The following is a 27,282-nucleotide window of genomic DNA, read 5'->3' as shown; positions in this document are numbered from 1 at the left end:
CCATAAATATGTCTCAAAAACTTGACAAATCAATTAAGAAAATGAGAATAAGCTATTCTGAAACAAATAGCTGAGTAAAAAAACTCTCCAAATCAAAAATTCAAATCATAAGATATATATTTTTGCCTGTCAAATTTGCAAAAAATACTTTAAAATAAATGTACTGCTTACAAAAAAAACCAAACTAGTACATCTCCTGGAGAATAACTTGAAAGTAGTTATAAAAAGCCACAAAATTTTACAAACCCTTTTTACTCTTTCAAATTCACTTCCAGAAAAATATCCCAAGTATGCACTAAAAAAAAATGTGACATGTCATGGCACAGGATTTCCACTTTATTACATATATTCATGTGTACACAGGCAATCATAAAAAGTTAGAAGGGTATTGTCAGTTAGTGGTGGTTACCTCTATAGTAGAATACTTATTTTCTGACCACGTTGGAATACATAAAACAGCAGTGTGATTTTTAAAAATGATGATCATGGTGTACTCAAAAACCAGGGAGCCACTGAAGGTTCCTGTTCCATCCCAGAGAGACCTGACACAAGCTGGCTTTGCCCACTGCCCACAACACACGCACCTGCAGGGCCTCTAGCTTCTCCTGCTGTTGGCGAATTTTCTCTGTCAGCTGCTTCTGCTTCTCTTCTTGTGTCTTCAGGTCTTTTCTGAATGTCCCCAGGGGAACCTTCTGCTTCTGTTCAGAAGCCTCACATCTGTAGAAAGAGAGTGTTAGGGAGGTTGTCCCAAAACAGAACCCTAGGTAGGACATGGTCCTTCCTCTTTAGCCAACCCATGCTTTCACCACAGCAATGACCTCAAGGTTCCCAAATGTACAGAATTAATACTCACTGCAGGACAGACATCTATTCTTACTTCCAGAGCACTTATTATTTGCAGCAAGACAGAGACATGAGGATATTAGCACTGACCTCAAGATGCACAGCAAATTATTTACCCAAAGGGTAGAAAGAATACAGTGGGGGAGAGAGAAAATACCCACAGTCTCCTTGTTAGAGCAAGTGCTCACCGGTCCTGCTCAGGATCAGGGTTCATGGAGCAAACCCAGGTGTCAGGGTAATCTTTTTCCACAGAACTCAGCTGGAAGGGGAGGGTTCGCCACTTCAGACACAAATCTATGACACAGAAAACATCCCCACAAACATCAGTCATGCCCGCTAACAGTATAAGCAGGTTCCCAAGGCAAAGATGCTCCCAACTTTCCATGCAAAGATCTTTACTCAGGCTACAACCCTTCCTTCCTTGCAGAACAGTAATTCTCAGTGATTCCAGCAAGAATAGCCACTTTATATTGTGGATTCTCAATGTTCCCAGCCTCTCCACCTCCTCAAAAAGGATACTGGCTCAATCATCACTCGCACCATTAACAATGTGGTATCAAACCAAGTGAGGCTTGGCCAAGACACCTTCTACCTCATTCAGGAGGGACAGGTGGGACTTGACATAGCACCAAGACTGAGCTCCCAGGGCCATCACCAAACAGACTCATTCCCAGTGGGACCAAAAGTCCATGAATGTCAGTCAAGTCAGGAGGCCCGCAAGGGGAAAGAGAAAAAGGCTCATGGACTGTGGTGGAGAGTCAGGAGGAGGTTCCGACCACCAGCTCACCACACTGGATGGTGGTTGGGATTTCCATAGCTCTCCGGCGCTTGTAACGTAGCTCACTGGATGGAGGCTGGTTCCAGTTAGCAGAGAGGTAGCCAAACTCATCCCAGAACTTGATGATTCCCCTCTGGGCTGGAAAGCAAACACCCACACAATATATCAGGAGGCAGCTTCTCACTCTTCCTAAATTTACACCATTGGGCACTAAGAGTATCCTAAGGTTGGAAGTGAACAGAAAGGGAATTACCAATGGCAATGTCCTTCCAATACTGTGCCAGATGCTCCCCCATTGCCCGCAACAGGTGCCGGTACTCCTTGGCATCAGCAAAGTCCTGCTTGTTGTGTGTAGGTTCGAGGACCAGGTAGGGCACATCAACAACCCCAACAACCCCACCACATGCCCTACAGGGAGAAGATGACAGAGCTCTGTCACCCCACTGACCAAACACATCCTGTCATCTGCCTAGGGCTGAAAAACTCTCCTTGGGCAATACTCACATGCCCCCTTCCAGCTGTGGGCCCACTTTCTCATACATCTTGATCAGGCGGCTACAGTTATAGATGAACATGCCATCCAGGTCCCGGTGTTCAATGTTGACCCCAAAAACAAAATTCAGTTCCTTAGGTTCTTTAAGTGCTCTGAGAAGACACAAGATGAATTTAAGCAGATCAATCCATTAACACAAAACCACCATGGTCTTTAAGATATGCTAGCTTAAGCTTAAACTTGAGACACGTTAAGAAAAAAAACATGCAAGTTTTGCATTTCCAGTCAATGTGTAACTTGTTAGATTTGATAGGGATACGGTGCTGCACAGTGACTCTACGCATCCCTACATAAAAGCATAGGACTTTGGCTTCTGGTTACAAAACAGGATGGGTTTAAGTATGAATGGGATACTTTGAAGCTGCTGCAAACCTCTGGAAAGATAGTTACATGGTGGACTAAACACAAGGTTATACCTACTCCACTAATGCGACAGTAATTTTAAAAAAGTAAAAAATTCACCAGAACAAGAACATCTAGAAGAGACTCTCCTGTGATAAATAACAAAATCATGGAGCTGAAAAGAAGATGTATGAGCAGTGCACTGACTCAGAAGAATCCGGAAACCTATGCCTGTGGCAGTAAGGCCAAGAAGCAGCAATGCAGGAATTGAAATCCAGAGACCCGAGAAGCTCCAAACATAAGATGAGACATGGAGATAATCTAATTAGCCAGGATGACCCATTCTAGACGAAAAAGGTCCAGAACTCAACCTATGCATTATTCCACATTTGTATCCAGGGGTAAAATATTAAGGGTAGATATTACCAGATGGTACAAACATAAAGCGAGTTTTAAAGTCGTATTTCTTAAAAAGGTATGTGTTTTATAAGTTTCATACAAATGAGCATTTTATAAATCCTTTAAATGAATAGGAGAAAAAAGAAAAGACAGGAGAGAGAGAAAAAATAAGAAAGGAAGAAGAAAGAGAAGGAGGGAAGATAGAACAGGAGTTGCCAGGAAAGAAGGTCTGGGTTCTCTACCAGGGATTGGCCCCGCTCTGCCTTTTCCTAGCTCAGGAAAAAAACCTGCAGTGGGCATTTAACAAGCATTTGGGATCACAACATCAATGGTGCTCTCAAAGCAATCGTTGTAATAAAATGGCAACCTCACAGGGTGGGGAGAGATTCCCCAAGCTCTTTAATTGTCAATAATGAGTGTTATATAACTAAAAAAACAAAAAACAAAAAACAAAAAAACAAAGCCAGCTCCGGCACTCACCGCTGTTTGGCCTCCTTGATCCGCTTTTTGACATCGGCTTCTCTGCGCAGAGTAATGGCTGTGTTCTGGACCTGCCTCAACATCACCTGAAAATGTACAATGGCACCAGGTGAGTGGAGGAGGGGCTCTGGGCCGCAGCAGTCAATATTATAACAAACATCTGAAATTTCTCATTTTAAATCACATGGATTCAAAACCACACTTAAGAGATTTACTTCTTTAAAAACTCAAACTGACAAACTCAGAAGCTGTGCTTCACTTGACTAGGCTGACTTGAAGGAACAAACACTCCAACTGAAATAGTAAGTCTACAGAAGTGTATGTCAGAGAGTGGTAAAGAGAACTGCTCAGACCCCTTACCTACTGTGTGTGACCTGGGGCAAGTGACCATCTTCACTTCAATTTCCCTTTCCATAAACTGAGAATACTACCAGTGGCCACTTTATATGGTTGTTAGGATGTTGAAATAAATGATCGGCCAAGATTCTGCCACACAGTGTGTTCAACAGTGATTACGGAAACATCTTAACATCCCATTTTTCAGCTTTAGAAAGAGTTCATGACTAGCCTGATCCCAGGCCAGCTCTGGGATACTAATGCCAGAAATGCTAGAGAAGAGCTGTACAGATCAGGGGCCTTACCCTTGAGTCTCGAGTAAGGTCTCCACCTAGGCGAACTTCTAAGGTCCGAGCTTTGCTCTCTGCCTCCCGTGCCTTCTCCTCAGCTGAAATCCAGAAGAAATCACAGTGAAGAACACAAAGGTTCAAAAACACTTAGTCTTCCATCCTGAATGCCACAGTATAGCACTTGCTAAACAAGATGTATGTACACCGCCAAGGAACAGGAGTGCTAGGAGAGCAGCCTCCCTGGCTGGAATGCAGTCAGTACAAAAAGGAAAATCCTTTCATTTGGAGGCCCCAAAGAAAACAGGCACTATTTATACTTGAGACATGTTTTTTAAACTTTACAAATGAACCAGAACAGGTCAAAAACTACCCAAGGCAACAGAGTTACATCCTCAGCAGGAGCTGGAAGTTATCAAAGTCCTCAGCCAATCACTCTCCATCAAGCAGCCAAGAAACCCTGTCAGCATGAGAGACCTTGAGATTTTTGCCCTGCAGTCAGGAAAACCAATTTCACAAGTATTTGGGCCAGAGGATAGTGTGAGATTCTTCACTCTGGGCAAGCCAAGGAACTGACACAGTTTTAGATAAGTCCCTATAAATGGCTGATGAAGAGAAAGTAGAATTTGGGGAGAAAAACTGCTGAAAGGATTGGCATGCAGGGGGAGGGGTGCAAGAGGAACTAGATCAGTGGTTCAGGAGAACAGTTTGACTCTGGATGCTAGACAGAGCTTTTTGTGGATCCTGCTTTGGCCACAAGTATTCCCCGGACAACCCCAACCTGATCCCCCTCCTGCCCAGTGGGGGTGGGGGTGCGTGCATTACCAATCCGTGCTACATGCTCAGCTTTCTTCACCTCCTGCTCTGCACGAGTCTTGAAACGGCTTGATGTGTACTTGTACATCCTGAACAGGGGAAAAAGCAACCTAAAGACTCAAGCAGCAGTGGGGTAGGGCAGCAACGTGAGCAATGCGGGAAGCACCCTGCCTTCCTGCCTCCTCCCAAATTACACTGTACTCATGATGAGTTAAAAAACGAAGTTATTTTAGCAAACAACTCAATTCCTTATTCCACCTGCCCCTTGCTCCCATCTTTGATAAGCAACCCCACTACTCACCAGGTGTGTCATTAATCCCACAGCAGAAACAAATCTCAGCAATCAGCCAGGGCCTTTGTTCTCCTGTGTAGTATCTATAGGCCCCTTGGCCCTGAAGCTGAGAGGCTCAGACAGTTCACTGTGCCAGGCAGAGCACCCTCCATGTCACAGAAGGCACTCATACTCCATGAGCTTCACGAGCCAACCTCCACAGCTCATCAGCCATCTGTGTCCCCCCACTCAGGATTTAGAAGTTTCTACGCAGTAAATCACAAGGAGCTTAAAGGCCCAAATGCAGACAACACTGTCAGAGCCTCTTATCATCACTCCTAGCATCACTCCAACAATGCCCCAGACACAGAGCCAAGGCCCCATCCTTAGCTCAAGGGAAACAGCAGACCAGGGTGGGCAGACCCCTACCTGGGCTTATATAGGCAGCAGGAGAGCCTCTTGGTCTGCACCTTGTGCCCGTGGATGAAGATCCGCATCCGGGGATCAATATAGAGCACAGCTGCATAAGCGCGGAAGGAGCGCCTCTCTGGCTTCCTAGAGGCGGCAGGAAGAGGAGTGCTATCACCTACTCTACAGCCAGCTTGACCAAAATATGACAGGACAGCCTCTCTGCAGGCTATCCACCTCACATCTTGGCTTTTCGTTTTTTTTTTTTTTTTTTTTTTTTTTTGGCTTTTCTCACCAGCCTGAAGGGCTGTTCCCTCAGTGTGGGCAGCATACCCCTCACATCACCAGCGTAAGCACTCCACAGACACCAGACCCAGCCCGACCACCCTAAACCCAGCAAATCCTTTCCCATCTCTAGGCTCAGTTTCCAAATCAAGGAGCTGGAGCAAGAGATCATCAATCTTTTCTTTTGACTTAGCTGAGGAGCTGCTGTCCTATTCATCCTCCTACTTGTAAGAAAACACTGAGTGCTCAGCTTCATCAACTCCAAGAACTGGGAAATTCAGGAAATGAGCTCCCTCCTCTTTCCCTGAAGTCACCCTCTAAGCTCTCCCTCAGAGAGAAAACAAACATCAGTTCCAAACCTTCCCTCCCATTCCAGCCACACTCACGTGCCCTCTGGGGAAGTCTCTGCCATCTGGATATCTCTTGGATTTGAGATTATGTCTAGCTCTGGCTCTCCGTTATCCATGAGTTTGAGATTGAAGATGATCACCAGTGTTCCTGGGAAACAAATCCTCCTTTCACCCTGCAAGGCACCCCCTGCACATCCCCATACTATTCATGGCTCTGGAGCTCCTGGATTCTCGGAGCTGTAGGTTCAAAGCCTACTTACCACTGTTCCCAGGAATCTTCATGAACTGAGTCATAACTTCCTCCTCATTGCGGAAGGGAGAATACTTGTAGATGAGTTCTGTCTCGATGGCAAACTTCTCCACGTTGTCTGTGACAGGTTCCCGGGTCCGAGCATTCCAGGTGGGCAATGGAACTATCACCTATGGAGAAAGCACAAGCAGATGCTTTAAGGGAGGACCCAGAACAGGTTTCTCCCAAAATGTGCACCGATCTTGTTCCTTTCTCTCCACATAATGGCTCCACATTGCCCCAGAGAGGAGGTCCAAGCTTTGCAGCCTACCACCAGAGACTCTGTGGCTTCTATCCCTTCCCAAGACTCAGCCTCATAGCACCAGGTCCTCTGGGATATGCTGATTTATGCCGTGGGGGTCCCTGCATGGGCAGTTCCCTCCTTGGGATAGCCCTGGCCATTCTCCTTACCTGGTAATAATTCTACTCTTTCTACTATTGAAGAGATACTTGTACTCATCTAGTGAATCTGAAGATACATATATACTGACAACTCACCAGTTCCACTCCCAGGTTATAACCTAGCAGAAGCTTCTGTACGTATGTACCAGCAAACATATAAGAGTAACAAAAATATCAAATAAAGACTGGAAAAGTTATATTACTGTATATTTATACGGATGAAATAGTGTGTAATGACAATGGACAAACTAACAGCTACTAGCATCAACATGGATGAATCTCAAAAAACAATGTTATATACAGAGTGCCTGAGTGGCTCAGTCAGTTAAGTGTCCAAGTGTCCAACTCTTGATTTTGGTTCAGGTCATGACCTCAAGGTGGTGAGATCAAGCTACGTGTTGGACTCTGCACTGGGCATGGAGCCTGCTTGAGATCCTCCCTCTCCCTCTGTACACCCTGTACTAAAAAACAAACAAACAACCAGTGTACATGAAAATGGCAAAAAAAACAGGGAAAAAAAACCCACTGTATCTTATGTGCCCACTATATAAATGTCATAAAACAGACAAAACTATTATTCAAGATAAATGTCATAAAACAGACAAAACTATTATTCAAGAATGCATATATAACACAGATACCAAAACTATAAAGAGAAACACGGAAATGATCATTACAAAAATTACCTGAAGGCAGTTCCTTCAGAGGTACAGTAAAGAATATTACTAGTGAGGGGTACACTGGGGGCTTCTAGTATCACTCCACTATGGCAGCTACCTGGGTGTTCACTTTATAATTATTCTCTCAACTGTACCTGTGTTTTAATACACACTATTCCATATTACGGAATAATCTATGTTTATGTTTTTAAATATCCTACCTGATCGATAGAGTGATAAAATTGCACCTCAATAAAACTGGGGGAAAAAATCCTACTCTGTCTTCTAAAACCCTACCCTCAAGTGCCACACCCAGAGGCTTAGATGTGCTCCTCTCCCAGACAGCTGCCCACAAGCCCTGTGGATAGCTGACTGCTTGATTCCCTCTGTAAAGCTAATCAGTCCAGGCACCCCAAAGGTTCAAATCAAATTGCCCACCCTGAGGAAAAAAAAGACTCTATTTTAACAAGTGCCAGAGTGATAAACTGTTAAGGGTTCTGAAACATTTTAGTTTTTTCTAAGAAGCTTTCTGCTTAATGGTATTCATCCCTGGAGCTGGTTTGGACACATTCCTACCCAGTCAAAATGATCTTATTTTGAAATCTTGGCTGAGTTCGCACTACAGTACAATCCAAAATAGTGACCCTCAAGCACCAAGTAAGGAAAAAATTTCAACCTAGCTTTTTTACCCGGGGAACTGAGTTCCATTTGTGTTCTGTGAATGTGTACCTTATTCTGCAACTCCCATTCTTCACAGCAGCCCCAGGTGACAATAGCATTACTTTACACAGCATACACTTCCACTGGCACCCATCCTGGCCATCAGGACACTTCTTTAGTTTCAATGTCACCACTCCCCCGGTTTTCCTGTTACCCATCTGGCCACTCCTATCTCTTCTGTGGCCGCCTCCTCTCCCTAGGGGAGAACATCCCTGAGATCTCAGGTGCTCTTCTCACTCTGCACACTTTTAGGTAAGCTCATCTGTTACCAAGGATCCCAGAGCCCAGGCCTCCCCACAAAAGCTCATGACCCAGACTTAACTTTCCAAGTCCAGGAGAAAACTGACACTCTTCATCAAAGAGTAGGATGCCCCTCTCTTCCATTCTTCACTAGCTCCAAACAGCCCACCATGCCCCAGCTGCCACACTAGAACCTACATCATTCCCCTTTCCGCTCTCCACTAATCAAACACTAGATTTACAGGCCCCACATGTCAAAGAAATGACAATTCTTCCTAGCTCTCTCACCTTCCTGCTGCAGTCCTGGCATGCTACACACAGCTAGGGAATGTTAACTAGTCTACTCCAACACCGGTCTTTTCAATCCAGTTATCACACAATAACCAAACTGATTCTTTTTAAGAGAGAGAAAATACGAGCAGGTAGAAAGGGGAAGAAGAGGGACAGAGAGAATCTAAAGCAAGCTCTACACCCAGTGTAGAGCCCAACATGAGGCTCTATCTCATGACCCTGAGATCACAACCTGAGATGAAATCAAGCCACCCAGTCGCGCCCTGCCCACCACCAAACTGGATCTTTTTAAGAGGGAATCTGATACTGCCACACCTTTGAAGGTTGCTGTTAGTAAAATCCCACACTCACCAAAGCCCTGAGATCAAGCCTGACCTGGCCCTGCCTGCTCTCCAAGAGGCCACCACCTTTCTTCAGGTAGCCCCTCTGCCAAGTCCCTTCCCACAGCACATACGAACCCTCAGGACCCTGAACACACCATTTCCATGAACTTGACCATCCTCCTCCCACTGTCCACAGTCCATCAGAAAATTACTGAAAACCGCAGCCTGGACAAAAGTTCTTTGGCCCCACCTTCTCCCAGGAGCCTGCTTTTTCCAGCTATAGCACTTGTCTCACTGCATGCATGATAGATGAACTGATACAGTGCACTAAAAAGGCAAACAAAAACACTGGCTTGCCAGTGTTTGGTGGTGGAAAAAAGACAGTTTTTCATTCCCAATATGAACTAATATGCTACGATTTAAGCTCACATCTAAACAGGGCCAGCACGAATTTAATCACAGCTAACCAAGAGAGATTAATCAGCTTGAAACCCTGACTGAGTTCACCTATTTACATGACATCTGTGGATTTCTGTCTGCAGACCCTCTCAGACCCCTTTCTAAAGTTCTGGCCACTTCTCACACATGAAAGGAAGAAAAGAGTCCAGTCTGAGGCTGGGCAGACTAAAGCTGTCTCTGATCCCCACAATGAAGAAGCACAGACTTCACCACATCAGCTTTGTGGATGTCTGAACCACCATGCCGCAAAGAGAATCAACTGAGCATGTGTTTAGCTTACATAGGTAATTACTGAAATGTTATAAAATCAAAATATTCTAGATTCATTAGGACTTCTTTCTAGCACATCAATGATAAGCTGGGACTAAGTGTCATCTATCATTTAGCAAAGAGCTTACCGTGATGTTTTCCATATAGTTACCTGCTTCACTACCTGTCCAGGCCCTACAGGTATCTGACTCCACCTTCTGATATAAATGATTAAATCAACATATTTCTTCAAAAGGAAAATACCTTCATAACACATTCCACAAAATCACCAGCGTATGGAAAAAACAGTCTATTCCTATTATAAATTCCTATTACTATGGCAGGCTGTGATCTCTACCCACAGTCAAGTTAAAACACTCCACTTGATAAAACTCTTCATATTAACACCCTGCCAGACTGAATCCTGGCTGCATGTCTAAAGAAGATACAAATCCAACTCTTGGTCCCTGCCATTTAATGGCCTCATTCTAATAGGACACCTATTCTCTGAAGCTTTGAGATTTTTACCTCCTCTCACGCTAAGAGGTCTGCCTAACCCCTCAATCAGTTCAACTAACCAGCTAATCCCATAATGGGGCCATGGCTGCAATCCTGCAACCCCAATGAGCCCACCATCACAAATAACTTAGGCAGACTAGGAAATGCGAGATGATGACTCAGACCACAAGGACAGAACCTACTTCATCAATGCCTTCCTCCTCATGAAAGGTCCGAGACAAGAAGAGGCAGGTCATGGTGTCTTCCTTCTTGGTGAAGAGTATAAAATCCTTCCCAATGCGCATTGAGCCCCTGAAAGGAAAGCAGAAATGGGTTGTTCTCCCAGGGATTCAAAAACTCATCTGAAAAAGAAACACATTCGCTCTCTGGACATGAGTGAAATTACCTTTTGAAGGCTCTCCTCAAGGCCTCCCTCCTTCCCAGGACCCTGAGATGATGAAGTCCAAGCCCTCATTTCCTCTACTCTTCCATCAGTTTTTGCTGTCCCTGACTCTACTTACCCACCTTACAGGGCTTTCCTCACCACCCTTCTTGGACACATTCACCACAGATCATCAGCCCCAAGTCAGTCTCGCCCCCAACCTACTGCCACAATGGTAAGTAATTCTGCTGCCCATGCATCAGGTTCATCTCCGCCACATAAGGGCTGCTGTACTCTTTGAGCCACCACCAGATTTCCCTCCAGGAATCAATACCCTCAACACATCATCTTCCACACTGACCACATCTAGTTCCCACCTGATCCTTCCACTGTTGACACAAACTCCCTTCTCATTCAGTCATCAAATGGCAGCACCATCAAGGGTGTAGCCCACAATCTACTCTTGTAAATCCTCAAAAAGAAACCAGTATGACCCTAAGGCTCAGCCAAATATAGGGGCTAACCATACACAACAATTCTTAATCACAGTTTTTAAGAAGCCTATAATTGGCTCATGCCCTGTAACTACAATTACCTTCTCTCTCAAAACTGTTTTGCCACCTCAAGCTCATTATGCCATAGGCAGTCCCTACTTTTAGACACAAATGGTTTCTGGGAAATGTGCCTTGAGGCTGGGTTCCACAAGACGAAAGTCCGAATGGAATCAACTGCTTCCTTCCTGTTTGGCCACATTAAATCTTCTGAGGAACAGGCAAGAACAGGCCTTTCTGGGCAACATGGAACAGGGCAGAAGTTCTAACAGTTCATTACCCACTTAACAATGGGGCTGTTTAACTCCTTTCTTCTGAGCAGCTTCTGGGGCTTTATGGTTGTTATCTCATTAGCCTTCATAATACCCCAGGGAGGGGATGGCAGTGGGAAGCCTCATTACTCTCTTCTATGTACGAATACAAACCAGGTTGGCAAGCCAAACACATAAATGAATGCCATGTCCCATTTCCCCAAATGCTCAGGAAAACGCCCAGGACACTATCCAGAGACACCCTGGGGGCTGCCAAGTTCTCTTCTCCTCCTCCAGTTCCAAAGATGCTGGCAACACTCCTTCTGACAGATTTCACAACCCTCCTCCTTCTTCTCTGAAGCTTATGGATAGCAAAATGAGGCACATTACCTTGTTTTCTGTCAAAGCTTGCTCTTGCCCGAATTTGGCAAAAACTCTCACTTTGTACTTCTTTCTTCCCTCTTTGATCCTGACCTGGGAGGCTGAAGAGCAACAACCCCAAAAATGCCACCTCTCTGCTGACTTCATTGCTTCTCAGCCCTATTCTCACCACAAATCACTCCCTCCTGAAACTTTTCAACTTCTGAATTGGTTTCAAAATAAATACACTTTCAACACTAGATGGCTCCAACTCAATGGGTTCTTTACAAAACTCATTCTACTAAAATACGCTAATGACAACACTCAACTTCCTGGTCTTCTAAGCATGGTCAGAGTCACATTTTGTTTGTTCCTCAAACTTGCTCTGTAAGGGAGAATGTCAGAGAATAGGACCCCATTTTCTAGATCAGAAAACAGATATTCAGAGACATGAAATAGCTTGCCTGAGGCCACAGAACTGCTAAGACCAGGTAGAAGGTGCTGGCCTACAATCCAGATAAGTTGGGGCTTCATCTTTCACACTGACTCTAAGAGACCTGTTATTGGGAATTTAGGGCACTAGCCCCAGAATCACCAGAATCCATAGACTCCTAGGCCCTACCCTAGATCTAGTGAATCAGGCCAGGAAACTGAATGGTGAGATCAAAGGAGAAATAAAACAATCCAGAAACTTGTCTAAGGCTCTCACAATAATGGGAGCATTTAATCCTTAACTTACCTGGCATGTATTACACTCCCAATTTACAAAGGAGGAAGTTGAGGCTCAGAGAAATAATTAAGTGGCTGAGATTTGGAATTTAATTTAATAGGACTGAAGTGAGATGGACAACAGCTCCAGCTTTGCAGTAGAAAGACCTGGTTCATATCTCAGCTCTACACTCGGGCAAATATTTTTATACCTCTAGGCAAATCACTTCATCCCCATAAACCTCAATTTCCTCATTGGAAAATGAGAATAAAAGGATTAAATGAAATCATCCAAGTAAAATTTGTAGCATAGTGCCTGGCACGTGGTAAGTACTTGTTATTACCATTTGGTTTCTCCCCTGAAAGACCAATTAAAAAGTCCAGGTACCATGTCCCTAATGTCTTTGAAAGCACACTCTTTCACTGCTACACATCCAAAGCACGCTGCATATGAGACACAACTGATTGTTGACTGACCAAAGCACCACCCTCTCTCAAAACAACACGTTTACTGGAAACGTGACTCAGAATTCCATTTGTACAAACTCCAATTCCACTAAATCTTATTCCATCCAAAGGTATGTACAGCTGGAAGTGAGCATTTCAGAAATAGAAACCTTTCTCTTGGGGCTTCACTCAAAATCAGAACAACACATTCCAAACACCAAACAAGTAGGAACCAAGGGTTGAGAAAGACCCAAGGGATCTGAAGACATTAGGTAAGTCCCTGCTACTGGGTCCAACAGGACACAGGAGGAGAGATCATGTCCTCTGAGAGGGAGGGTTCAGATCTCTCTTACTCACCCTGGATCCCCCAGTGCCTGGGCTCAAAACATGACATGTGACAGGTGCTCAGGGAACACTGCTGGGAACACTGCTGTGCCATGAAGCAATTTCTCTACCATCTCAGATACATCTAACCCTGCAAAACAACCACTTGCATCCTGAAACCATGGGGTAAAAGTAAGAATTTTCGTCAGGAGGAGAGATGTGGTTCCAGAGTACATTGCCAAGAGAAACCTACAACTTGTTTCTCTCACCCCAAATGGTTTAGGCTGTTCATACTTTCAATCTGTAAGGAAAACTTGGCTAAACAAGTTTTGGCTAAACAAGTTACTAAGTCCCAAAACTACCATTTCTTTCTGATTTTTCTGATTTTTCTTATGTTTCAGAGTTATACTGACTAAAGGATAAGGAATTGAAAAATTTCCATTGTACAGCAGCAGGAGAGCATGCTTGATTTTGTATTGAGTCCTATGATAGGCTTCTAGTATACTTACGATTTTAATCCATTCCCATACTGCCCAATCTGGGTGGACTCAGGTGTTCGCTTGGCTGACTTCCCAAACTGGATCACACTGGCAGCATCACCTAAAGTGGCAGGCACAAAAGAAAGTGAAGTATTTGCATTTCTTCCCCAGGATCCTCACAACTCAAAGGTCTGAGCCTTGTTAAATCTAAGCAGGGCTGCATGTCTACTTTCCAAGGAAAAATCACTTTCCAAGGAAATTCACAACCATGAGGCAAAGGGAGGCAACCTCTGACTGGCCTGTCAGTACAGCCTATCACTATGACTTTCTTGTTACCAGAATATGGTATGAAGGCTGAGGGAGGCCTCTGTAGTTCCAGCTCCAGGATGTTGTGCAACCATGTCAAGAAACAGGTAATCTGACTGACTTTGGGTTGCCATTCAGATACTATCTACTATACTAGGACAAGACCTGGCAAATCCATTAGTGGAATTAAGCCTGAGATGTTGCAACAGACCTCTCTCTCTCCAGGTGGATCTTCTAGTCACAACGGTAAGGCAACAGAAAAACAACACAATGAGTATTCAGTAAAAAGAGTTACATCCTCCCCCAAAAGCAGTAATCATCTCATTACTTACTTGGATCCATTCCTGCTCCATCATCCAAAAAGCAGAGCATAAATCCTCCTCGAAGGTCCTCTCGCCTTTCTGTAAAAGAAGCAGTTGCTATTACTGCGAAGTTACCTACCAGAGGGTAGCAACATGGGTAAGGTCAGAAGAAGGTGGATCAATTTAACATCTGGGTCCAAAGAGATTAGGACAAACCTAGCTCTTCCTTCTAACAGCCCTAGCTGATAAATGTCAGTATTTCTTACTATCAAAGAAATACTTGGTCCACTAGACTAACCACACCTAGGACCACTGAATATGCATGTATTTCCTTTTTCTTTTTAAAAATGTTATTTGAGAGTGTGCACACAAGTGTGTTCATGGGGGGGGGGGGGGCGGGGGGGGAGGTAGTGAAGCTGATGAGCCTGACGTGGGGCTTGATTCCAGGACCCTGAGGTCATGACCTGAGCCAAATGCAGACACTTAACTGAGCCACCCAGGAGTCTCTGAATATGCATGTATTTCAGGCAAACTTCAATCATCCTCTGCCTCTCTCCACCTGGATTATTCCCACCTCTGCCCTCTGCTGTGGGCCCGATGCCACTAAAATTCTCCAAGTATTACACTGTCCTTATCAACACTGCTCAAATCAACAGGGCAAGTCCTTTGTGAGTTAAGTCTGGGGTAGCCTTCAAACAATGTGATCATGTCAGACATGCTACAGGCTAAGGGTGTCAGCTACCATCCAGATGAACTGGTAAGTCTGTGTATGACTATCCCCAAGCTAACTCGAGTTTCTGGGCTATCTGTATTCACTGCTACCTCCTCTGCTTGATCAGTCCTTGAAATGGCCCCCCAACCTAAGAATGAGATGGCACAAGGTGCAGCGAGAGCTACCCACTTCCCAGTTGGACTTGCTTGACTGGAAAGAGGGACAGTCTTTTGACAAGAGGATTAAATCCTTTGATAGTGCAGCCATGATAGGGCTTCCTAGTTGACAGGAAAGGAACAAAACAAACTAGCTGCCATTTTAGTGGGTGGAGGAAGAAACTCTTCTTTCAGGAGCTGTCTTCTGCAGCAGCAGGTGGTTACTCAAAGTAGTCGGGGTCTAAGCATGTCACAAACACTTAAGGAAGAGATGCTTAAATAGGGAAGAGAGCCATACTCGAATTCCCAAGGTGCCTATGACCAATGATGAGGATCATGTTGGTAAAGGAGGAACAGCACAGGATGCGGAATCAGGAGAGCACTTCTACCAAAAGGAAGATCTATATAAGGCACTACAGAAACAAGTTTGAGGCTGCTTTGGAGCCTAGTTCCTGAGTACTTTTTTGTCCCCTGCAAGCTGAAGTTCACCAACTTTATACAGCTATCTAAGCTGAAGAATCTGTTTAAAATACTCTTTGTCCTCCCCTTGGGCTAAAGATTCAAGTGAGTCATCACCACCTTCTATCAAATGGACTAGTGTAATTTAAAATGTATTTCAAAAGTACTATAAACCACAGATTTTCAAGTATCATTAAGTGTTGAGGAAGCAGACTTTGCAAAAACATTAATAATAAGTGCTTCTTGAAAGTTCAAGAGCAAAGACCTTCCTGTAAATACTATTGGTAGCTAAGAAAATTTCTCCTTATGGAAGTACCTTCTATCAGTGTGGAAATCTGGTAAGCAGGAGCAAGTGCAATAAAAGTGCAAAAAGCCTTCAAAGTTTCCTTCTGGAGGAAGCAAAATATCACATGGAGACTCAAACTAGGTCAGATACAGAGCATGGTAAAAGAAATCTAGCCAAGAGCCATCTGTTTTACACTTCAGCCATAAACATACATGTAGATTCTGCTTTGGGATCCAGAAATTGGTTAAGTCAACTGCATCTGAAAAGTCCTCAAGGATCACTGGCATTTCTTGAACATCATATAGGAAGTTACTTTTAGGCCCTTGAGTTCCTTAGAACAGGATCTGCAGGCTGTCTTAACACATAATCATTACTTAACAGTGGGTCTAAGATCCCTTTCTTGTTCAAGGACTTCATTTAAAGATTTTTCATATGGTTTACAAAGGTAAGAGATCTACCCATAAAGGATCCTCCTGGCCACATAGTGATCAACAAGCCTGTAAGCAGCTCATAGTACCCGAGTCCACAGGATCATATGCAACACTGCCTCAGGGTCAAGAGAGACCAGCTGGCACAGCAGTCACTTTGTAAATAAGCAATGTGGCATCATCCCCTGGCTACTATGCTTATTCTACCAATCACTCATTTATTCAATGACTATTTACTGAGCACTTCCTCTGTGCCTGGCTCTGTGATGAAGACAAGATAAACAATGCAGATATGATCACTGCCCTCACGGAGCTTATGGTCCTATAGATGCTACTCTCTGTAGCAAATCAGTTAAGCAGAAGGGTTCAATTAGACGAGTAAGAGTAACAGCTAGAGCAAAATGTAGTGTGTATAAGAATCAGCTAAAGAACCCAGATTCTGGGCTCCACCCAGGAAAGTCTGTGTGGGTCTGAGGAGGTACCTAAGGATTTGCATTTCTAACAAGCTCCCACGTGATGCTGATGTTATCCATCAATGGACCACTCTTTGAGAAGCACTGAGCTAGAGAAACAAGAACTAGAAGGTTTTCCTGCTCAAAACTATCTTCCCAGACATTTCACCAATTACAGATGTATTCCTAACACCTGATACTTGCTTTGATCAATTGAGTGTTATCTGAAGCCTCCAAGCAAAGGATTTTGATGAAGGAGGGGGGAGTTCTAGAGATAGGAGACTAATCAGCTGCGAGTTGTATGGTCCCACTCCCATCGTACATCTTTGGAAGACAGGGAGAGAAAAGCCAAACTGCCTTCTTTACAGTTGTGCTTCAGATCCTGGTAGCAGCTATGTAAGATTATCAGAATGAGTTTGGAAGGATACACATCTAAGCTCCCCCCAATATGGCTAAGTCTGGCTTATCCAAATTAGCCTGACTTCCCATCATCCAACTCCCACCGGGGAAAAGACAGGAAAAAGAAGAAGAAATGTAAAATGGAGATAATAAAAGAGATGATAAAATAATGTCCTTAGCAGAAGTTATAATAAAATGACATCCAAGGGCAGCCCAGGTGGCTCAGTGGTTTAGCGCCACCTTCAGCCCAGGGCCTGGATCAAGTCCCGCGTCGGGCTCCTTGCATGGAGCCTGCTTCTCTCTCTGCTTCTCTGTGTGTCTCTCATGAAGAAATAAATAAAATCTTTAAAAAAAAAAATGACATCCAAGTTCTTCATTATTCTTTTGAAATCTGGGTAGTATTTCAGTGCTCTAATTTCCCACTTACTAACCATGCTTTAGCATCACAAAAGAGATCTTTGAGGAGTTGCACTACCTATTTAAGGAAGTCAAGAGAGTCAATACAAATACTGAATCTACTTCTGACAGGCACATTATTGTCTGGCCCCATCTAATAAGAATGCTTTGGGTAAATGAACACCTCTGTACTTCAAGAGTCTGGTTCCTTTGTCACTCTTCTTAAGTTTAAATACGATCTTTTAAAAAAATGACTTTTTAGGGAATTCAAACAATCTGATATTTAAGGGGATTTCCAAGCTCATTCATTATCAATCTAGTCTCAGAATGGGAGACAAGAAAACACTTTCCCCTGTGTACTGACAGTAAGAACTTTATGGCACCAGGTATTACTAATTCTACTATTGCACTCATAAACTGAGGTTGCTTTTAATCCTCCTGTTGAATGTGTTAATTAAACTCTGAGGTAGGTAAGTGTAAAGTTAAGGACATTTCAGCCAAGACTCCCAATCTTGAGGTATTTGGAGTAAATCAAGTCTTCCTCTAAAATGCGATAGTGCTTAGTACTTCTATCACACCATTTAATCCTTAACTGCCTTGACAGTTCCCTCAAGATCAAGTTATTGTTCTCTAATCATTTACACAGTGCTGCCTCTCCAATTAAAGACTTACGTTCTCTAATGAGAACTTAAAAAAGGCTCCATCAGATCCTCTCTGGACTCTTCCCAAAGCACAATAGGAGTAAGAACACTGAGCACAGAATAAATACACAGCGGGCCTTTTTCATTTAAATTGAAATCCATTCTGTTGCAATCTAAGTGTAAAGGATTAAATTTTCTTCATGAAATTCACCCACCAAAGGTGGTAGGAGGAGACAGAGATGATGTGTTTAAAATGCTTTTTTCAAATAGACTCAGCTATGATGATTTGTCCTTTCAATATCACTTGGAGTAGACGCCCATTCTCTGCTTTACCATCTGTGCAACGATTAAAACAACATTTCTTTCAAAAGTAGCTGTAATTGCTCCTCATTAAAGCACACTTAAGATGTAAGATACACACTGTGACTTGGGAATGGTGCCTTCATTTGGCCTTAGGGTTTAAGTAACCATCTTCTAACACTCTTCTGCTGTGCCTCTGAGATGCATTCCTAACACCTGATATTTACTTTGTTCCTTTATTATAAAAATAAAAGAAGTCTTATTTTCACCACTTTGGCATAGCCTTTTGAGCAGAAGGCTTTCAGAATTTAAGCAGTACAGCGACTTTTAGCTGTTCTGAATTATTTTCTTGCTCTAAAGTAATTCAGACATGAAAAATTTGTCATATAGGAGATTCTTCATAATTATATAACACTGGAGGTTCTGAAAATTATTTCTTAGTTGTGTGCTTTTTCCCATTTATCAAATTAATCCACAAAGAGGGGTTATTTGATAACTGCATATTCTCACAAAAACACTTTAAGTCTTCTCTTAAGTTAGTGAGTGTTACTCAAGACTTCAGAAAAGTTTGTCAGAGAAACATTATATGCAGTCAAACTGGATTTAAAAGCCACCTTCCTCTATTTTGCTTCCAAATTTCTAGCATTCAAATTACCAAAAACATGCTGGTACAAACACTGAACAAGTAGCTAGAAAGCAAACTAAAAATAATAATTTAAAATTTTAAAAAAGCAAATGATGACTAAGAATTCTTCCACTGTTGTACCCACTCCAGAAAAAAAAGAAAGAGAAACTTACTACCAAACAGCAGAGCCAATGAAATAAGCAAAACAGGAGACATCATTAATATTTTTAAATTCCAGGATGCCTTGGTCATTCAGTCAACTGAGCATCTGACTTCGCCTTGGATCATGATCTGGAGGTCCTGAGAGCATGCCCAGGTCAGGCTCTTGTCCCTCTCCCTCTGCTCCTCCCCCTGCTCATGCACTCACTTGCTCTCAAAGAAAATCTTTTTAAAAAAGTCTTTCAAAAAAAAAAAAAGTCTTTCAATTCCAAGCAAAGCAGCTGTCCTTCCCACCTGACACCTCTGCCTGAGAACATCTCCTCAGTAAACCCCAGTGCCTACCCAGTTAACCCAACTATTTTATGCAACTGACACAGGCAACTCTCCAAGTCCTCACTGAGGTTTTAGAGAGGAAATGGCCTCTAACAAGTTCTCTCTTTGGCTGCAGGGACCAGTAAAACCAACCAATCAGTAATCTAACCAGTAAAATCACCAGTACTTGGTCACTTCACGCCCCACTACTCTATCATCCCATTAAACTCTCAGTGGCTATATAAATAGATGTAGGGGCGCCCGGAGGGGGGGGGTGGGCTCAGTCAGCTAAGTCAGGGGGGCTTTTGGCTCAAGTCATGATCTCAGGGTCCTGGGATGGAGCCCTACATCTGGCTCCCTACTCAGCAAGGAGTCTGCTTCTCCCTCTCCCTCCCTTTCTCACTATGTCGCTAACTCTCTCTTTCTCTCTCTCAAGTAAATAAAATCTCTTTTAAGAAAATAAATAGATCTATAGATCTGGGCACCATGTGTGAGTTTCCTTACACCAATATTCTTGTTTTTACTACATGCCTGACCAGGGCTGCCCTGCTTCTACCTATGACCTGGAGTAATCATGCCATCTCTCCCCAGGCTCTTAGGCATTTCTTCTTAGACATAGCAATAAATGCATTCAAAGGAACTGAGCATTAGAAGAAAGGACTGATGTCTGACTTACCAGCATAAATATCTATTCTGGTTGCATCAGCATCTCTGCAAAATTAAAAGGAAAAAAATCAAGATCCAAATGAATATAAATATTCATATAAATACTGAATATAGAATATCAAACATCAAAACGCATAGTATTTTAAGTATGGTGCATACTATTTGAGTTTATTTTTAGAAAGTCATACAGAAATTCTGTATCCATTAAAGTACTCTCCCACTTGACAACCCTATTTTCCTTATGTGTGAAATAGATTTCCCTATGTGTGAAGCTCTAAATTATTTAAAATAACCACACGACACATAGGGCCTAGATATTTTAATATGGACTTCACAGTAACAATATCTATAGAATAAGGAAGAACATTCCCTCTTACATACTAAAAAATTACAACTGTGTTTCTCTCATAATTTGATAGCAATCATAGAAAATGTTCCAATAACTTTTCCATTTTTCTTTTGTGTAAGATACTGAGAACAAAGAAAAAAAACCATCTGCCATAAAGCCTATGAAAAATCACGTCTCATAGTATACACTATAGTCAGCAGACTAATTCACAAACTTGTAATCTTATCCTCCCTAACCTAGAAAGGAGGTTGGCGCACTATATTAGACTCCAACCACCAGCTGAAATACAAGTTCAGTTATCAATAAAAGCTTGAAAGTAATCTAGTCCAATTCTCCTAACTGCAGGCAAGGAAAATGAGGCACAGAGTGTTTCATCAGTTTTAAATGTAAAAAATCCATACAGTTCTACATGTATCTATTCCCCAAAACATAAAAACAGTTTCAAATATGAGAAAGAGGGGCAAAATGTGTGCATGACCAGGAACACATACTTCAGGAATCTCCAGTTCACCACATGATACACAAAAAGGCAGTCTGCCATAGCATACCATGGTCTCACTAAGTTAACAAGTGACAAAGCACACCATGGTCTCACTAAGCTAACAAGCTAACAAATTCAAACATAGTTCCATTAGGCTACACCATTTTTAAATTGAATACAGGGACACCTGGGTGGCTCAGTGGGTTAAGTGTCCACCTCTGACTCAGGTCATGATCTCAGGGTCCTGGGATTGAGCCCCACATCAGACTCCCTGCTCAGTGGGGAGCTTTATTCTCCCTCTCCCTCTGCAGCTATCTCTGCTTGTGCTCTCTCACTCTAGCTCTCTCTCAAATAAATAAAATCTTTTTAAAAAATTTAAATAGAATACAAAAGTTATGTGTCAACCATCATTAAAACAAAAAATGGAAGTTTTCTGGTTAAACAACTTGTTAATAAGCACACTTCCGTATTATTCCAGGGAATAACAATAAAAGTAATAATGGTACAGGATTATAGTATAGGCATAAATACAGAAAAAAATAGCAAGCTCATTAACGGGGGATCTATTTAGAAAGTACTTCTACAAAAAAGTACTTATCTCTTACCCTCTTCCTTCATCAGTCATCAACACTGGGTCAATAGCAATGTGTCTGAATTTTATGTTTGCATTCAGAAACAAAACTGAGATAACATTTTCATAATTATTAACAGAATCTTGATTTGGTTGTTTTTATTTATCTTTGAGCCAACCCAAAGTTGTTTCCAGTATTGCACAGTAACAGTTATAGACTTCCATCACTAAGAACTCAGTGTAACAGAATGCTAAAGAATTTCTTCAAGCACAGCTGCTAACAATAGAAGACACTCTGATCCGTCATCTGACAATATACGTTTTAAAAACACACAGAACTCTGGCATAATTTTAAAGACTTTAGATGGTGTACTGTTCTGATAAATTAGATCTTAGCTATCACATTAACTTGATTCCTAAGTTTCTATCTTAACTCCCCCCAGCAGGGAGCTGGTGCAGAACTTGATCCCAGGACCCCGGGATCACGACCTGAGCCAAAGACAGATGCTCAACCACTGAGCCACCCCAGCGCCCAATTATCTTGCTCTAATACACAATGGAAGATAACTTTGGAGGTCATAAGTTCACTATTTTTAGAAAGGCAATAAATGAATTAAAGTTAATCAAGTAAACTGAAAGTACCAACTAACATGCTATTAAAAATATTTTCGGGGTAAGAGACCTCTTAGGAGTTCTTAGAAGTGAATTAAAACTGCTTACAAAATTGTCTTCCTCCTACATCTTCAGAAAGCAAAGGTCACAACAACCCAAAAAGTTTTCAGGCAGATACTGTAAGCTTAAAGACTACCTTGGGATCCCTGGGTGGCCCAGCGGTTTAGCACCTGCCTTTGGGCCAGGGCGTGATCCTGGAGTCCCAGGATTGGGCTCCCTTTATAGAGCCTGCTTATGTCTCTGCCTCTCTCTGTGTGTGTCTCTCATGAATAAATAAATAAATCTTAAAAAAAAAAAAAAAAAAGACTACATACCTTGCATTATCAACCAGTTCAGCAAGAGCACCAAATAAGAATTCATGAGTAGTTCTGAAATGATAAATACGAAGAATCAGCAGAATCACAGAATTGAACTATGATACCTAATAAGTCGAGGTTATAAAATGTTTTTAGGAAAAAAATACTAAAATTGCCATATGCACTATCAATATACACTAATCAAATTTAAACATCCCGAAAATTAGAGCCTTTTAAGAGCCTGCTAAACCCCCTCAAATGTTAACCAAGTCCTGCTATCTACTCATATTTATTCGCTCTATGATAAGAAACTCACTCTGAAGCAGTAAGATTCCTATGTGTACTACTGATTTAAAAAGTTTTTTTCACTACTCATGTTCTGCCTAGAAAAATGTCTGTATTTTATTTTTCACTGCCTTAACCAGCCGTCAGTTTCTGCATATCTCTAAGCATGCTCAATGGACAATTTGCTAACATTTTGTTTTACCAATGCTTGCGTATTATCTATTGGTGAAAGAAGAAAACCCATTTGTTTCTGTGCATTTTATAAGCAAAATACTCCATTTGAAAGGAAAGAGAATAATCTATTCTCTGACATTTCGCTTCTAGCTAAAAACAACTTTCTTCACATTAAAGGATCCAAGACCCTCTTGTACAATTCCTCTTAGAAGGACAGGGATCCCTGGGTGGCGCGGCGGTTTGGCGCCTGCCTTTGGCCCAGGGCGTGATCCTGGAGACCTGGGATCGAATCCCACATCGGGCTCCCGGTGCATGGATCCTGCTTCTCCCTCTGCCTGTGTCTCTGCCTCTCTTCTCTCTCTGTGTGTGACTATCATAAATAAATAAGAATTAAAAAAAAAAAAAAAAAAAGGACAACAGCTTGGTGTATTCTTCCTAGTGTCCATTAGCCCCTTTAAGGAGGTCATCTCTTTTACAAGACAATGCTCAAAGTTGGGTTAGGTAAATACATAATTCTCATATTATTCAGAACTCAACAAATATGATATTTATACATAAAATGTATCCTTAAATTCTTTCTCCATTTACATTCTCTTTAATTTGTGCTGTTTCCCATAATAGTCCTCTTTAGATATAAATGTACAATGTGTCCACCTAGAAACCTTGAAATGATTCAAAACATAAAATCATTAATCTGAATAATACATTACCATCATCAATTTTTCAAAAATAAATTATTCCCACTGATTTTTTCACATACCATTTCAGCCAATAGACAAAGTGAAAATGTCTAAAAATTTAGAATATACTAAAATTAACTAACCAGTGTCTAGGATCTCTGATCACTTATTAAATCATGTAAAACAAAAAACAAATTGTAAAGTATTTGCTTATAGAATAAGCATCCAAAATTGAACTGTCCAGGAACCCTGGTTTTCCCTCCTAAAGTAAACCTACAAATTTTTACAATTGCAAATTTTGAATTAAAACTACTAGTTATTGAAAAAAAAGATTCTTGGAATTTTAGGAAGAACTTTTCCCATGAGATCAGTGACTATATCTGCTGCTAATCCAAAGGCAGCACCAATAAATGTCTTAGCAAAAAGTAGAAATTTATCTCGTTTGCCTAGAAATAGAGCTCAAATTCTTCTGACCAAACTCCAATCCTTATATTACTGAAAAGAAAAACAATTTTTTAAAGGAAAAAACCTGCATAAAACATATTTTTAATTAAAAAATTTAAGTCTCTATAATCATCTTAAATTCTTCAAATTATCAATTAAAGAAGCAAGTATTCTGTAGATTACTACGCTAAGGAAGTAAGTTGAAATGTTAGAAAATTAGGATAATTTGGTAAAGGTAATATAAATTAAATCTAACATTTACTCAAGCTTTCAACCATTTTCCTTAGAAGTGGCTTAGAAACTCAAAAATTGGGGATGCCTGGGTGGCTCAGCAGTTTAGCACCTGCCTTCCACCAGGGTATGACCCTGGGGTCCTGGGATTAAGTCCCACATTGGGCTTCCTACATGGAGCCTGCTTCTCCCTCTGCCTATGTCTCTGCCTCTCTATGTCTCTCATGAATAAATTAAATCTTTTTTTAAAAAAAAGAAACTTGGGGATCCCTGGGTGACTCAGCGGTTTGGTGCCTGCCTTTGGCCCAGGGTGTGATCTTGGAGACCCAGGATCGAGTCCCATGTCGGGCTCCCAGCATGGGGCCTGCTTCTGCCTGTGTCTCTGCCTCTCTCTCTCTCTCTGTGTGTCTATCATGAATAAATCTTTAAAAAGAAAAAAAAGAAAGAAAAGAAAGAAAAGAAAGAAAGAAAGAAAGAAAGAAAGAAAGAAAGAGAAAGAAAGAAAAAGAAAGAAAGAAAGAAAGAGAAAGAAAGGAAAAGAAAGAAAGAAAGAAAGAAAGAAAGAAAGAAAGAAAGAAAGAAAGAAAGAAACTTAAAAAATGAATTAGTTTTCTATACTCTAGGCTTTTAATTTTGAAGATTATTTCAAAATATAAAACAAATTCTATTATAATAGTTCTCATTCCAATAAGAGCCTGTATTTTAACTATAGTCAAGGAAACTCAGAAATACAGCTCCTGTAACAACAAAAAGAATACTACCATAATAAGAATGGGACTACAGCTTGTATGCAGCAATCTTTGGAATAAATGTTTTAAGAATGACGTATTGGCCTTTGGTGGTGAGAATAGTGAATATGAATAATCTTGAAAACTAATTCTGAAATCCTTTGCCATCAGGCCAAGAAATCAAATAAAAGTGGCAACTGCTTCTCAGCAACATGTATGTCTGACTGCTTCACATGAAAATGAGAGACATTCAGAATTCAGTAAGATCTCAAAAGGGCAAGCACAAAGATCTCTGGCTAAGTTTTCACTGCTTTCTATACAATGCTTAAAAATATTGCCTTGTAAAATCAGAATTTAAAGAAAACATTCCAGGGATCCCTGGGTGGCGCAGCGGTTTGGCGCCTGCCTTTGGCCCAGGGCGCGATCCTGGAGACCCGGGATTGTATCCCACATCGGGCTCCCGGTGCATGGAGCCTGCTTCTCCCTCTGCCTGTGTCTCTGCCTCTCTCTCTCTCTGTCTGTGACTATCATAAAAAAAAAAAATAAAGAAAAATAAAGAAAACATTCCAAATGGCCTTTGTTGTTCCACATAGTATCAATGCTGTTCCACACAAACATATTTCAGATATGTTAACAGATATCTTTAAAATATAGTTAAGGGATACTTTTGTGATGTGTACTGACACATCATAAAAGGGATCTTTTGTGACAAGGGTTGGGAAGGTCAGAGTCAATACTCATAATCTTCTCCAGACCTTCAACCAATTGATGGGTCCTACTAACAAAGTCAGAATTCTAAATATTTCTTAAAATCTTAAGAATACAGGCAGCCCAGTGGCTCGGCGGTTTGGCACCACCTTCAGCCCTGGCGTAGTGCTGGAGACGCGGGATCGAGTCCCACGTCGGGCTCCATGCATGGGGCCTGCTTCTCCCTCTGCCTGTGTCTCTGCATCTCTGCCTCTCTCTCTCTCTCTGGCATAAATAAATATAAATCTTAAAAAAATATCTTAAGAACAAAAAAAAATCTTAACAAAAAATGTATTTCTCTCCCTTTTCTTAAATAATATTCAAAGAGACACATTCATTGCTTGCTAGCATTTGAAACAGGTATTTGAATAAATATCAAAAGAAAATTATTTTCTCAGATGTAAAGATTCTTTGCACATTATCCAAGAGGCCAACCATCTGGAAAAAGACAGATTTTTAGCAAACTCACTTTCAATTGGCTTTTCTATCATTTGTGCCATGATCAAAATAGTTTTGCAGCTCAGCATTTCCAGTGACAAATTCATGAGTAAATCTACTCATTACATAAGGAAAATGGTGTTCCTATTTATATTCAATCTGAATTTAAACCAATAGATTATCCACAAGTCCATCACACAGTGATAGCTTCTGCTGTGTTCTTGGAAATATTGACAAGTTAATTGCCTTAATTGCTAGAAAATAAAGCTGAGAAGCAAGAGCAACCATTCTACATTCAAATGGCTTTAATATACTTAGAGTGTAAACCCACATTTCAACACAATTTTAAGTCCCCAAAAATATTGTCTCTAGAGGTGACAGGTGCCTCTATATTCACTACATACATAGATAAAACAAGCCAAAAGTATCATATTGCCAAGATAATTAAATGTGCCAACAGGAAGAGACACAGAGAGAAGGCATCTTATACTTAAGCATCCTGCCCTATCAGACCACTTGGCAGTACTGCAGTGATGTAAGCTATGCATCTTATCACAAAGGAACATCACTACCACCACTATATGTGGAATCTAGCACCTAGATGGCTCATCAACTTTTTACTAGTAGTCACAAAACCCACCACTAAAGAGCAGTAACAGCATAAAACTCCTTTTATTTCAAAATCCTTTTATCATTTCATACTAGCAACATCCCGCATTAAAAGAAAGTACCCTAAAACTTTCACACTATCATTAGAATTTCTCAGGCCTGTTTTAAATCTTTTTTTTTTTTTTTTTTTTGCCTGTTT

General features: G+C 41.6%; 1 protein-coding gene across 3 annotated transcripts in view; it reads right to left on the bottom strand.

The window, feature by feature from the left end:
• Positions 1-27,282, bottom strand: part of MORC2 (MORC family CW-type zinc finger 2) — a 40,641-nt gene that overhangs the window by 9,258 nt on the left and 4,101 nt on the right. For all 3 annotated transcript variants that reach the window (XM_041728486.1, XM_041728488.1, XM_041728487.1), the window contains exons 2-17: positions 22,766-22,819; positions 20,389-20,423; positions 14,419-14,487; positions 13,811-13,901; positions 10,482-10,590; positions 6,409-6,568; positions 6,185-6,296; positions 5,535-5,660; positions 4,844-4,923; positions 4,037-4,119; positions 3,396-3,481; positions 2,126-2,266; positions 1,875-2,029; positions 1,631-1,759; positions 1,032-1,137; positions 585-717 (exon numbers count right to left, since the gene is read on the bottom strand). In XM_041728486.1, coding sequence (XP_041584420.1) covers positions 585-717; positions 1,032-1,137; positions 1,631-1,759; positions 1,875-2,029; positions 2,126-2,266; positions 3,396-3,481; positions 4,037-4,119; positions 4,844-4,923; positions 5,535-5,660; positions 6,185-6,296; positions 6,409-6,568; positions 10,482-10,590; positions 13,811-13,901; positions 14,419-14,487; positions 20,389-20,423; positions 22,766-22,819 — 1,669 coding nt within the window. The remainder of the gene's footprint in view (positions 1-584; positions 718-1,031; positions 1,138-1,630; positions 1,760-1,874; positions 2,030-2,125; positions 2,267-3,395; positions 3,482-4,036; positions 4,120-4,843; positions 4,924-5,534; positions 5,661-6,184; positions 6,297-6,408; positions 6,569-10,481; positions 10,591-13,810; positions 13,902-14,418; positions 14,488-20,388; positions 20,424-22,765; positions 22,820-27,282) is intronic.

This window comes from Vulpes lagopus, chromosome 14 (assembly GCF_018345385.1).
Source record: "Vulpes lagopus strain Blue_001 chromosome 14, ASM1834538v1, whole genome shotgun sequence".
Lineage (NCBI taxonomy): Eukaryota > Metazoa > Chordata > Mammalia > Carnivora > Canidae > Vulpes > Vulpes lagopus.
This window is presented reverse-complemented; position numbering and strand designations above follow the sequence as displayed.